The 14,827-nt window shown below is 33.8% G+C and overlaps 1 protein-coding gene across 1 annotated transcript; it reads left to right on the forward strand.

The window, feature by feature from the left end:
• Positions 1 to 3,268: 3,268 nt before the first annotated feature.
• On the forward strand, positions 3,269 to 4,876 carry LOC131155516 (U-box domain-containing protein 26-like). Its single transcript, XM_058108719.1, has one exon. The coding sequence runs from the start codon at positions 3,426 to 3,428 to the stop codon at positions 4,671 to 4,673; it is 1,248 nt and encodes a 415-aa protein (XP_057964702.1). The 5' UTR covers positions 3,269 to 3,425; the 3' UTR covers positions 4,674 to 4,876.
• Positions 4,877 to 14,827: the final 9,951 nt, after the last annotated feature.

Consider the following 14,827-nt stretch of genomic DNA (forward strand, 5'->3'; position numbering starts at 1 on the left):
AAAATTAATAAAATATTTTCCTAAATTTTTAAAAATAAATATTAAAAATCTAAAAAATATGATAGTATTATTGTAATTTTTAAAATTAAAAATATATAATAAAAATTGTTGTTATAACTAAACAAGTGATTCTTGCCCTTAACAATCAGTTTAGTGAAAGTTTTAATAGCAATTTTACAAGTAACTTCATACTATATATCAATTGAGGTAACAAATTTTTAGTTGTGCTTATTCTATCTTAGCGATCTTGAATTTTGAGGACCGTTTTGACAATAGAACTCTAATGCTTAAATTAAATTTTATGTAACATAGATTAATATTGTTGTTGATGGGACGGGTCTTAAATCCTATATTCAAGGTTTCATAACCACCATTTTTAGAAAGAATCACATAATAAGCTTGAAACCAAATAAAGAGTTTCACATAATTAGAAAAATATAATAGCTCGATTTAAAGAATTGCCTAATAAGCTCAACGAGATTGTTGAAAATTAGCATAAGAATAAACTCAAAATAATATTCATTAAAACATATTTTAAGCAACTACTTAAATGTTATCTTTCGTTGTACTTTAAGAAGATTTCCTTTATTTTTATTAATGTGGCGTTGAATCAAAACCTTCCTTATCTGTAGCAAGTTGAATATTTTCATACAAAATTTTTATTATTTTAACGGTTTATGCTTAAAGCATCTTTGAAATTCACTTTAAAGAAGATACATTCAACTGATAATTAATTGCGGTGCATCGCAAAAAATGAAAAAAGAAAACAAAATTATGAAAAAGTTCCAATCGGCTTTTGCTTGCTAATAAATTTATGCATTTCACTTTCAATTAATAGAATTTAAAGCTTAACCAAAAAAAAAATGCATCTAATTAAAACTTTACCCTTTTTTGGAAAAAAAAATTTATAATAATTATCAATTGAAAAATGACAATATTTTTTCTAACTTTTTAAAATAAATATTAAAAATATGATAGTATTATTGTAATTTTAAAAATTTAAAATAAATACATTAATTTGATATTCAAAAGTTGATTGTTCAACCAACAATAGGTAAGTTTATTATCAATAAGCTTATACCAGCTTCAAATTAATTTCACACCTATAAGCTCTCTTCGAGTCAGATAATTTGACCGCGTATTCGGTCCTAACTTGTAAGTTAATAACTTTAATGCAAACAGAGATCATGTTTAAGTCCAAATTATAACTTCTGAACATGCTATTCTCTTGATATGTAATTCCATGACATATTATTAATCTAGCATATAACCCTAGCAAGTAAGGTAAAAGAAGTTGATGAAACCTTCTTAACTCATACATGACTTAAGATAAGAGAATGTTTAATAGAATTCTATTCTCATCTCCTAATAATTTAAAGAAGAAAAACACATTATACCATATCCAACTTACATAATGGGCCGGATCTAAAATCCTATATTCAAGGTTTTAAAACTACCATTTTTAGAGAGAATCACCTAATAAGCTTGAAACCAAACAAAGAGTTTCATATAATCAGAAAATATAACAGCTCGATACATATTTCAAGTTCATTCATACATCTCAATTAATTACAATTGTCATACCTTGTCACTTGAGCATTGAAAAGAGGTCACTTGGAGTTTTCTTAATATCATTTCCCTATATATCGTTAAGCTATTAATAATCAAATCAGAATTCAAATCTGTTAGATTACCACTTTAACTAAAAGTTTAAACTGTTAAGTTGTGGGTCAACAATATATATCAAGCTTTAATACTCCTCCGCACATAGAGAGATATACACACAAGAAATTTTTAAATACCACAAAATAAATGTGAGCAACGATGTTAGAACTTAAAGATCTCCCGATAACCAGTTCTAACACTACATTAAAACACATTTCAAGCAAGTACTTAAATGTTATCTTTCGGTGTACTCTAAGAAGATTTTCTATATTTCAAATAATGTGACGTTAAATTAAAACCTTCCTTATTAGTAGCAAGTTGAATATTTTCCATACAAATTTTTTATCATTTTAACAATTTATACTTAAAGCATCTTTAAAACTCACTTTAAAGGAAAACAAAAATTAACTGCGGTGCATCGCAAAAAATGAAAAAGGAAAACAAAATTATGGAAAAGTTCAAAATGGTTTTTGCTTGCTAATAAAGTTATGCATTTCACTTTCAATTAATAGAATTAAAAGCTTAACCTAAAAAATACATCTAATTAAATTAAAACTTCACCTTTTTTTTTGAAAAAAAAAATTATAATAAATTATCAATAAGGTCCAAGCTCTAAAAGTACTAACAGTTGGCAATCACCCTTTTGTTCTTGTACGACAAATCCACCTCCACACTATAATTATGCCCCTCTAAAAATCACCCCCTTCTCCTCCTTTTGACCACCCAAAAAGAAAGAAAGAAAAAATCTATTGCGTGTACCCATGAGAAAACATAAAAATTTCGATTTTTGATGAAAAAATACAGACATTTATGAAATTTTAAAAATTTGAAAACCCTCTTTTGAAATTTTAAAAATTTTGATGTTTTGTCAAAATAATATATATTTTTAAAAATAAGAAGTTATGTATAGAAAGTTTATAAGATTTTTAAAATTTTAGACCCAATTTGAAACTTGAAAAATGTGGAAAATCTTAGAAGAAAGAAAAATACGAAGAAATATAGTAAATCAATGATTAAAAATATAATATTATGCACTATTTATATTTAATTTTTATTTTTAATAGTATTTGAGATAAAAAAAATTTCGGAATAAAAAATATGATATTACGCACTATTTGTATTTAAAATTTTAAATTTTTAACTATATTAAAATAAATTTATATTATTTAATATAAAAATACATAATAAAAAATAAGTTCCCTCCTTCATCTTTTGTGGAAGAAAGATCCGCATCTTTTCAAGAAGAAAAGAAAAAAAAAAAAAAAGTGGGAAAGCGGTGCAAAAGAGAGAAAAGAGAAAGCACAGGGGCATGATTGCAAATCCCGGAACCCCGTAATAATGGGTTATTATGAATTACGACCACGGTCAATCCATCCATCCGATCACAGTAAAAAAAAAAAAGTTAAAAAGAAAAAGTAACAAACCACCTCCGCCCAATAAATACTCCTGATGTAAACAGGAGTAAAAAAGATTTTAGACTGAGGAAGTGCAGTGGGATCCACAGCCGGCCCCCACCGCAGTCGCACGGTTCATTTGACCGAACTCCCCACACGTGTGGACAGTCAGATAAGGGCAGTCCTACCCACCCCTTACGCCTGCCCCTTCTCCTTCCCTCGTATAAGATAAACCAACTCCCAGTTCCGAAACAGAATTTGCAGAACCAGTCCCATTCCAAGTACCCCCCACCCCCCTTCTCCCTTCCTTCTTCGCAGAGGAACATACAATTTACCAGTAGAGAGAGAAAACGTTGCACGCAGAATATGCCGGGCAGCTTAGAGCCGTTGGATGTTGGGGTCCAGATCCCCTACCACTTCCGGTGCCCCATCTCCCTCGAGCTGATGCGCGACCCCGTGACTGTCTCCACCGGCCAGACCTACGACCGCTCCAGCATCGAGTCCTGGGTCGCCACCGGCAACACCACCTGCCCCGTCACCCGCTCCCCTCTCTCCGATTTCACCGTCATCCCCAACCACACCCTTCGCCGCCTCATCCAGGACTGGTGCGTCGCCCACCGCTCCTTCGGCGTCGAGCGCATCCCCACTCCCAAGCAGCCCGCCGATCCCTCCCTTGTCCGCTCGCTTCTCGCTCAGTCTGCCTCAGCCTCCGCCGCCCCCCACGCCCGCCTCTCCGCCGTCACTCGCCTCGCCTCGCTCGCCCGGGACTCCGATAAGAACCGCTCCGTCATCGTCTCCTCCCACAACGCCCGCCACATCCTCCTCTCCCTCGTCTTCTCCGATTCCAATTCGGATTCCGAGTTGAGCCGCGAGTCGCTCGCGCTTCTGGCAATGTTCCCGCTCACCGAGTCGGAGTGCGCCTCCGTGGCTTCCGATCCGCGCCGGGTGGCCTATCTTGTGTCGCTCCTATTCCACTCCTCAATCGAGGTCCGGGTCAACTCCGCCGCGCTCATCGAGCTCGTCGCTGCGGGGATCAGGTCGCCGGAGCTCCGGGCGAAGATCAGCAACTCCGAGGGGATCTTCGAGGGAATCGTCGAAATCCTGCGGTGCCCGCTGGCCTTCCCGCGCGCTCTCAAAGTGGGCATCAAAGCCCTGTTCGCCTTGTGCCTGGTGAAGCAGTCCCGGCCCGCGGCGGTGGCCGCCGGTGCCGCGGACGCGCTCGTGGACAAACTGGCGGACTTCGAGAAGTGCGACGCGGAGCGCGGGCTGGCCACGGTGGAGCTGCTCTGCCGGGTGCCGGAGGGGTGCGCGGCGTTCGCGGCGCACGCGCTGACGGTGCCGCTGCTGGTGAAGACCATTCTGAAGGTGTCGGAGCGGGCGACAGAATACGCGGCGGGGGCGCTGCTGTCGCTGTGCACGGCATCGGAGCAGTCGCAGAGGGAGGCGGTGGCGGCGGGAGTGGTGACCCAGCTGCTGCTTCTGGTGCAGAGCGATTGTACTGAGAGAGCGAAGCGAAAGGCACAGATGCTGCTGAAGCTGCTTCGAGATTCGTGGCCAGAAGATTCTATTGCCAATTCGGATGACTTTGCCTGCAGCGAAGTTTTCCCATTCTGATAATTTGATTGTTCTTCCTCATCTTTTTTTCGTAAATTTAGATTGATCATCTGATTTTTTTCATAATTTTTTTTTGGAAAGAATAGAAAAGAAAATGTGGGTACATAGAGAAATTTCACTTGGAAATTGTGTATGTATTTTTGTACGTAAGAATCATTATTGTTTAGAGAGAGGTTGAAAATCAGGATGGATAGATTGATTGATTGCGGATTGTGGATTGTGGATGAAGCTGTTAATTTTAATTTTGTGTTTTTTGTTGTGTGCTAATGATTGAGCCGCGAGTGTGATACAGCTGCGAGATTTGATATGTTGAATCGGCCTAAACCTAAGAAATTGAATGACCAAGATCAAGATGAATTGTTTTCATGTTAAATTTTTTATTAATTACTTCTTAATTAGAAAAATAATTTAATTAATTATAAGTTGAGTTGGAGTTGGAGTTGGAGTTGGATTTCTTCTCTCTTAAAAATATTTAATAAATTAAAGAAAAGTACGGATGTTAAAATCAACTCTGGGGCCTCCTTTTCCATCCATGTCTGCCTTGATTAATAATGCAGCTTGAGAAATTAATAAGTAAATAGATATTTATTCATAAAATTCCATTGAATTTGAATATTTCCTATCCCATTAAATCTAAATATTTATATTATGCACAAATGTACAAATAGTATACAAATTTTATAAACTAATCAAGTATTATCCTAATAGGGGTGACAAAACGAGTCGACGGGTGATTCTGATTCGTCACCCATTCATTTAATTAGGGTTTGAGTTTAGTATAAGGTGATCTGTTTATAAATGGATGAACTCGAACTCAATTCATTTAATAAATAAGTTAAGCGGGTTTAGGTCAGGTGACCTATTTAATTTGATATATATATATATATATATTTATATTATATTAAAAAATATTAATTAAAGAGATGTACTATTTTTATATTTTATCTTTTTTTAAATAAATAAATTATGTCACTTTATATGAAATGTTTTAAAAAATAATAAATGAATAAATTATATTTTTAAATAGTTTCTTAACGAGTACCCATTTATGACCCGTTTATTAAATAATCACGTTTGGAATTATATGTTAATCAATCGTTAATAAGTGGGTCAATTTGAATCCAGACTTGTTTAACCCCTACCCGTTTATTGAATGTCGTAAAGCTAAACACAAGTGCCAGCTTTTTATTATTCCTTTTTAGTTGTGCGATTTTGGTAGCACTGCTTAAAATTTTTTCTCAAGCTTCATTATTTTTGCTATAGATTTTCATGATTAAATTTCAAAAAGGCCATTAATTTTATTATAGCTTTAATATCATTCTTTTGTTTTTTTTGGATCCATTTGAGAATCAATATTGGGCTTGGATTACACAAAAAACAAACAATCCATATTTTGTTTCATACTACTCTCGGCCTCTCCCATAATTCAAATACCAATATATATGTTTTTTGAATTGATTGAAAACCGATCCAATGCCTTGAGTTACACGAAAATAGATAACTCATCTTTCATTTCATACTCATTTATGCTTCTTTTACCATTCAAACCTGAATATCTTAAACACCAATTCTGGAAATTCTTTAGAGTATTTATGTTAAAATATTTGGATAGATTTTCGAATGTAGAACTCAAAATGTTAGAAATTTTGGTGTTATTGGGTGTTGGTCTAGTATCATGCCAAGCATAGGTAATTGGATATGCAAGGACCAAGAACATAGGAGAGTTAATTGGAAGGAAAGGAAGAAGAAAAGATGGAGGCCAATGTTTCGTTGTAAAAATGGTATAAGAAGAAGATACATGTAGCAAAAAATATTTTTCATGCCGCGTAATATAAATATTAACCTTGCTTAAGGGTTTGTTTGCTCCGCCGTGATCAGTGTACAACTAGTGTGAGTATGTATCTTGTAAGACACAATTTACTTGCATTTGCACAACTAAAGAAATAAAATTCTTACTAATCATTAATGGACAAGGTTTTGGATGCCTCTACACAAACAAACATTAAAAAAGTCATTTTTGTACGTTCCCTTGGAATTTGATTGTGATTGCTCGATCAAAATAGTTGCTTGAGAAATTATAAATGGAGATTTCCTACTCACCCTAGTGAATAAGTGGAGAACTGTCTAAATGAGACCTAAGACAAATATTACTCAGGTAACCAAAGAATCACATGTAAGCAACAGAAGTTGAGTAGCTCAGTCATTTGGGAAGTTGTGCAATCATCAAGTGACAAAATGGATAAATATTGTGCAAAATTTGCCATTCTAACTGATTGTGCAATCTTTATGCATCTTTCTGGAATCCAATGGTGTTTGTTTAGTCAGAATAATTGCCTTAAAAAAAAATTAAGTAAGGTGAATCATGTGTCAACTTAGTCACCTTAATGATTAAATGAAGAACTGCTTAAAAAAGGTTTAAGACAAACATTGCAAGTGAAATTACAAATTGCCTAAAGGGATGAAATCACTTATCATTTAGGCAACACAAAAGTCGTAAGTGGCGACTTATGTCGCGCCTCAGACCCGCAGGTGAGTCCTAGGTGTGAATTTGAGTAACCTAACCTGTTTCTGTATCAATTAAAACATACATGATACAACATAAAAAGAGGGTCCGACCCCGTGGGGTGAACGGATGCCCACATACATACGCATAACCATCCATACTCATTCAAAATACGCAGCGGAATACGGTCTTTCATACATAACCAGTATCATACCAAAGTCTATACAAACTAGGATAAACATCCCCATAATACAAAATGTACCTCAGGTGTCTACAAAACTATCCCGACAACCTGGATACCAAAACTCATACCTAATAGGTACTAGCAGTAGCTACGACACCCTTGCTCCCAGACGCTAAGATGTTACTTACGGCTACCTGAAGGATCTGAAAAATATTGTACGTACATTCAGGGTGAGACACCTCTCGGTAAGGAAGAAAGCAGGTTATATCAGTGTTTGACATACCAGTATTATTATACATACTTCATAACACTATAAAAGATACGATACAGTTTGAAACATTTCCATACAGTTTCAGTATTTTCACAAAAACCATTCCAGTACATATGATACCCAAAACATACAGTCAGTGTCGTCACACTAGTTCGCAACTACACAAGGTCACCTCGTCTCACAGCAATTACATTGCAACATACGCAACTACGCTGCGACAACCGAGACCCAATAGTGATTACATTGCTCTACACGCAACTACACAAGGTCACCTAGTCTCACAGCGATTACATTGCTACACACGCAACTACGAAGCGACGACTCAGGCCCATAGTGATTACATTGCCACATACGCAACTACATAAGGTCACCTAGTCTTACCACGATTACATTGCTACATGCACAACTACGCTGCGACGACCTAAGCCCACAGTGATTATATTGCTACATACGGCGTAGAACACACCCTTCGATGACCAACCAGAACATATAGGTGATATTTCACACCCCGGATATAGAGCTGGCCACTTTCGCCTACGGTAGTTAATCGATACATGGCTATTTTACAAATCTCTGGAATCATTTTGGAACTCACGTTCCTATACATTTTAGCGTACAGTAATTAGCCGCCACATAACTGTTTTACAAATATTTGGAACAAATACATACAACCATACATACCACACTTATTTGATTTACGGTAAATCATATCATTTACAATTTAAATTATACAGTTTATGCAAATATGGATTACGGTCACCTCAATAATACAGTTTTAACACAACCAATAGTTTTTCAAACAAAATAGAGATGATACCCGAAATCCTCAATTTTCCCGAAAAACTGTAACCCAAAAATCCCAACCCGATAGATTTTCCCAAATAAGTAGTCAAAACATACATACGATCGTAGCCTACAGGTTTATCGATCCTGATTTCGAAAATGGATTGATATAAATAAAATCCCCTTACCTTAACCCGAATTCCAATTACGAACTCTACGGTCCCCAAAATTACCAACCAAGACTCCAAAACCTACAAACCACAGTACAGTACATGCTTACAATTCGTACTACAACACATATACGGAATCAGAAACGAAAACCGAGCCTTACCTCGATTTTAGCCCGAAACCCGAAATCCTCCGAAACGAGATTCCGATCCGCTAGAAACGTAGAGAATCCCCCACTGATCCTCGTAGTAACCTTGGATTTACAAACCGAACAACTATCGGTGAACAAAACTAGAGAGAGAGAGTGTAGGGAGAGTTTTAAAGAGAGAGTGTGTGTGTGTATTTTGGGAAACTTAGCCCCAAAGTAACCCAAAATATCCTTTTATAGGCCTTTGACCCGAGGGGATTCATCGACGAATTGAGGTCCTCGTCGACGAATTCTTCACTAGCCTCGTCGACGAGCCAGATATTTCACATTTTTCCTGAACCCCTCGGCATTCACTCGTTAACGAGAAGTCTTCAGCCTTCGTCAACAAATTATGGCCTCGTCGACGAATTCTGTGCAAATTCCATTTTTACCCCTCTTTTACACAATTAACCCCTATATCATGGTGCGGGTTTTTACAACTTAGGCAATAGAAGCCACACAATCATTAGGTAACGATGGTCACCTAAGTTATTAGGCAAAATTTGACTGTCATCGATGACAGACAAACTGGATAAGTATTAGGCAAGTATGTCAACTACAATAAATTTGACCATTAATATTATGAAACGTCTCAATTAATTATTATATTTTAAATATTATGTCAACTATAATAAATTTGACCTTTTAGTATTAAGAAACAGCTCAATTTAAGATTAGATTTTAAATATTGTAGAAACATCCTCTATTATTAAGACTTAATGCTTTGAATTATACTTGTAACCATAAAATTAATATAGGTTTGACTTGAGAAGGGTATAAATACGAATAATGGTTATTGTACGAGGATTTCTAACTCAATTCAACAAACATAATGTTGTAGTTCATAGCTAAACAAATCTTAGTGCATTTTATCCCTTTTATCTCTTTATCTTTTTTTCTCTCACTTTCTTTTTCCCTTAGTCTCTTCCCTCTCTATAAGTTTTTTATCTCTTCGGATCTAGGTCTTTTCACCCCTCTCTCTCCTCTCCCTTCTACAAATTATGCAATTTTTGCTGTCCCTATCCTTACACTTTTAATGGGAGTCAACATAACAAGTCTATTTACAATCAATTCACTATTTATGCATCTAAATGTACACCACCACTTAAAAAGATATTTGATTTTTTATTAAACAAAAATAAAATAAAATAAAATAAACAAGAGAAGGCAAAATTTGTAGATGATGTACACCACCACTTAAAATGTGCTAGACACTTTTTAAGTGACAAAAAAAAAAAAAATACGAACTTATCTGACTTCAAGGTCTATATTATATCCTTTAAACCTAAAAATATAAAAGAAAGATAAGATCACTAATAACATTTTATCTGTTCTTCTTACTTTCTTTATTTTCCTTCATTTTGTGTGAATTTGTTTCTATTCATTTGGTTTTATTTTAAATTCTTAATCTAGCACTTAAACTTTTTATTAGACATAATTCACCCTCCCATCTTGAATTGCCTTCAAAATAGCACTACCAAGGTTTTAGATTTTAATAAAAATCATTAATTTGTAGCTACTAAAGAAAAAAGATAAAAGAAGCAAGGTTGATATTGCGCAATAATGATATCAGAGTTCATCTTTAACTAATAAATACTATAAATGAGGTTTCACATCTGGTTGTTTTTTTTTTTTTTTGATTTATATAGAAACTCCAGCCATCAACGAGCCTTTCGGACATCCTGATGCGGCACCAAATTTACGGATCAACGTCCTCCGCCCCCAAGTCTCGCTGATCAGGGTAAAGTCCGGATGCAGACACGACTTCTGTGCATTAGTTGGACGTTCGGCCAACTCGACTCCCGGGACACATCTCCATTTCCTTTTAGTCTCATCTTTAAAATTCGTAAAATATTCTCATAGTTGTCTATTTTTTAAATCATTAAAGAATCAACATAATAATAAAATAATATTTTATTGTTACAAATTGAATTTTTTTATAAAAAAAATTGATATTTTTGGATCACATGCATTCAAAATGAGAGCCAAGACATTTTCTTTCCTTGTATAAAATACAATTAAAATGAAAATTTAGTTTCAATGTAATAAAAGCAAGAACAATTAAATATTAATTATATATAAAATAAAAACTTAGCTGACTGGTTTGCTATATATTTTGTTTTGTTTCTCACTTTCCTTCATTACCAAATATGAAAAAGAAACTTTATGGAAACAAAATTTGAAATCAAAAACAAAAATTAAAAAGCAAAAAACCAATAGCTTAGTTGGTGAATATTTGTAAAACTTAATTGAATAAATTTAAATCAAATAACAATTAAAAAGTTCATTAAATGATAAAATATAAAATATAAATTAAAAATATTATATTTAAAATAAAAATTGCTATAATTATTTTACTTAAGTATTATATTTCAAAACTTACTTTTTAGTAGTAATATAAGAACAATATTATTGTAAATGATAATTGAGGAAAAGCAAAAATATTTTTAAAATAATTTTCAAAAATTTTCAAAAAATTTATGGATGCTTTTTTAAAGTTATATTTTAAATTCACGTGATTTTTTTATATTTTAATTTAAAATTGCTCACAAAATGAATGACTTACTCCATACAAATTCATTTCAATATTAAAGTATTGTGCTAATAGATTTTCATAAACAAAAGTTATAAAATTTATTTTTTATTTCTTTGAAAAACATTTAAAAATTGACGACGGTAATAAAAAACTGTCAACATAAATAAATAATGAATAACTTATTTTTTTTATAATATTTTTTTTCAAGTTTCAAACAAAGTTAAAGTGTTTTTTATGACAAGAACATATAAAAAGTTATAAATAATACAAAAATAATAACAAAGTAGATTTGGGCCGCGGCCCATTATGCAGTTCTCAGCCCAGTCCTCTTGCGTTTAAGCTCGAGGCCCAGTGCCATAAGCTTAGGGCCTTAGGTTCCCACGGTCCTACGCTCAAGAATTTAGGCCCAACCCGGAACCCAAATTCTAAATCCCGGGAGACAATTAAAATAAGCTCTAAAAACTAAAGAAAAATAGAAAAAAAAAAAAAAGGAAAATAGAAAAAAAAATATTAAGAAAAAATAAAAATCCAATCAAATAAAAATTCAAAAGAACATCAATTTCATAACCAAAAAAAGATATTAATTTAAATGTGAAAAGATTATGTAAGATGCGAAAATTTCAAGAAAGTAAATTTTTTTATGAAATAATGAGCAAAATTCAAAAAGTAAAATGTCTAGAGAGGCAATACTAAATAAATCAATAATTTTTTTTGGGTATGATTATTCGGGATTGAGATGTTTGATTTATTTATTAGTATTCAAATCAATTATCTAGGTTAAGTGTAAAAGTTTTATTTATTAATTTTGATAATGAGTGTTCAAAAATTATTGGGATATTGATGATGACTCGGGACTCAAAGTTGGGTATTTTAGTACACTTCTATAGAAGACTAGGGGAAACTTTTACGGTGTGTTGTCATATCAACTTTTAAGGTTCCGTTTTTAAAATTTTTCTTACACAATAAATTTTAGGATTCGAATTTGTAGATTGTAAAAATTGATGTGGCAATTGGTCAAATAAGAAAGTTGAAATCTTATAATTGACTTTTCTTTTATTTCATTTTTTTTATATTTATTTACTCTAAGAATGCGAAAATGTTATAAATTGATCTGCCACTTTCAAGATATCTAGTGTACTTTGAGGTATGTGTTTGCCTTAAATACAACTTTTTTACTGTCTCCGGTCTAAATGTGCCTTCAACCCTGTTGTATTTTCTTTTATTTCTTTATCTTTATTTTTTTACTCTAATAATGAAATAATTTTATAAATTCATCTGCTACTTTTGAGATATCTGGTGTGCCTTGAGATAGACGTTTACCTAAAATACAACTTTCACCTTATCAGTAATATCAAGTCCAAACTACTTGAATTGACAATTCATTTCAAAATTCATCATTCATACTTTGCAATTTTCTGCAGGATTCTTTACTTGATCTTTTATTTTTGTTTATAATTATATATGTACACACATATTGAAATAGGCATACACACACTTTTCATAGACTAGCATATAAAATGAAATAGAAAGTACTTTTAAATGAAAGGGACATTGGCCTAGGGCTAGCCATAGGTTACTCAATTGGAAAATAGGGTATATGTTCAAATTGTGTGTGTGTGTGTGTGTGTGTGTGTGTGAGAGAGAGAGAGAGAGAGAGAGAGAGAGAGAGAGAGAGAGAGCAATTGGTGGTAGGTGAAGGGATGGTTCAACTTTCTCCTTTGAACAGCTTGTCAATAATTAAGCATAATTAGGCATAATGGCATCACAAAATTAACTTCAAAATTAACCCCTAACCCTGTAACCACGGTTTTCCTCCGCCATAAGTGAAGGGTTTTCTAATAAAGTTAGGAGGTGCCGCCCTCTTTTACCAAAAAAAAAAAAAACCCCTGAAAATAGAAAAATTGACACACAAGTTTTAAGGAGAGGGATGGGGATTAACACATGTGTAGTTCACATGATTTATATGGTTTGAAATCACATGTCTTGGTAGTTATCCATGAACTTTATGGATGCCCCTACCCATCTCCCCTCTTGTTTTTCAGTCACAAGAACAAGTGGTATTTCACATGCATTTTGTGATCCAATAAGACCTCCCATCAGGCTTTCCACTCTTTCCTATTTTTGAATAGGGGCTCTTCCATCTTTTGGCAGGGACATTTCAAAATTTTGCTTGGGACAACCAATATTAATGAATAAAATATTAATTTTAGGCATCATTAATATTTAATTTTTCTTAATTTTCATTATATTAGAAAAAAAAAATCTTATTTTTAGTAATATTTGGTATAAAAAGAAAATATGATGGGAAATAAATTTCCTATCTATTTTCCTTTCCTTTCCATCAAGAAAATTAAGAATGCATTGCCATGGAAAATTGTCATTTGACATTTGGCAGCTTGAAATTGGGCTCACCAACCTAGATTTGCCCACTAATGCTTCATTTGTAACTAAGAACTAGCTAAATGAGTCTTGCCATTGTTGCGACGTCCCGGGAGCGAGGGTGCTCCGGGGTGGGCAAATAAAAAAGATTTTATGATTTTTGAAAAAAATTGAGGTTAGAGTCACCATTAACCTTTTGGAGTGTGGTTAGAACACATGATTACTACTCAATTAAGGGTAGAATCAGTCTACGTATACCAAAGTCGGGATCAAGAGTTCGGTTATGTGAGAGAAAGGTACTAGCACTCCTTACACACTTGTTTTACGAAGAGTACCTAATTAATTAAAAATTATCTCAAATTAAATTTAATAGCCTTTTATTTTACTCCCTTTGTAAGTTTACAAAATACTAATGTACATGCAAATAAACCACACAAACATTCACAATTTTTACATAACATATTTATAATAGAGTATCCCTCAGAACTAGGACACGTAAAGTTTGAAAAGCCCATGCCCCTTTTTTTTTTGAATCATAAGGATGAAAATTGAAAAAATATTTTAAGAAAATAACTCCCAAATTTATTTCAAAAAATTTATAGAATTTTTCTAAATATTAAATAATATTTTTAAAATTTTTTTGGAAGAGTTTGGGAACTATTTTTTATTTTTTTGGATGAAAAGTGTGCAAAAAAAATTTTCTGACCTCAAAAATATTTTTCAAAAAATTTCTTTGATTTTTTTTTCTAATTTTTCCATGTTTTTCCCAAAATTCTAACTCAAATAAATAATCTAATATGAAAAATAAATAGAGAAAATACAAGGCCGGTTCAAACCGGTTCAGGGGGTCAAACGGTTCGCAGAGAACTGGTCCGGGTCAATTGGTCTGCACCATATGTCATCTCTGGGTGAGGACACGTGGCATGTATATATATATATATATATCCTCTCATTAAAGCCTGCAATGAGTGACGTCAGGATTACGCGAGGAGGCCACGTTTAGGCCATCGGGTGGGGTGGTTCCATGCGACACGGATCACTTACGTGGCACGATCGTCTGCATTACCAAAAACATAGATCGAACGGTTAAAGGGAAGCAGCATAATGGCCTACACGTATGGGAGATAGCGCGCCACGTGTCAC

Source organism: Malania oleifera, chromosome 5 (assembly GCF_029873635.1).
Source record: "Malania oleifera isolate guangnan ecotype guangnan chromosome 5, ASM2987363v1, whole genome shotgun sequence".
Lineage (NCBI taxonomy): Eukaryota > Viridiplantae > Streptophyta > Magnoliopsida > Santalales > Ximeniaceae > Malania > Malania oleifera.

Coding starts and splice junctions, on each gene's coding strand:
- LOC131155516 (XM_058108719.1), top strand. CDS start 3,426: ATGCCGGGCAGCTTAGAGCCGTTGGATGTTGGGGTCCAGATCCCCTAC.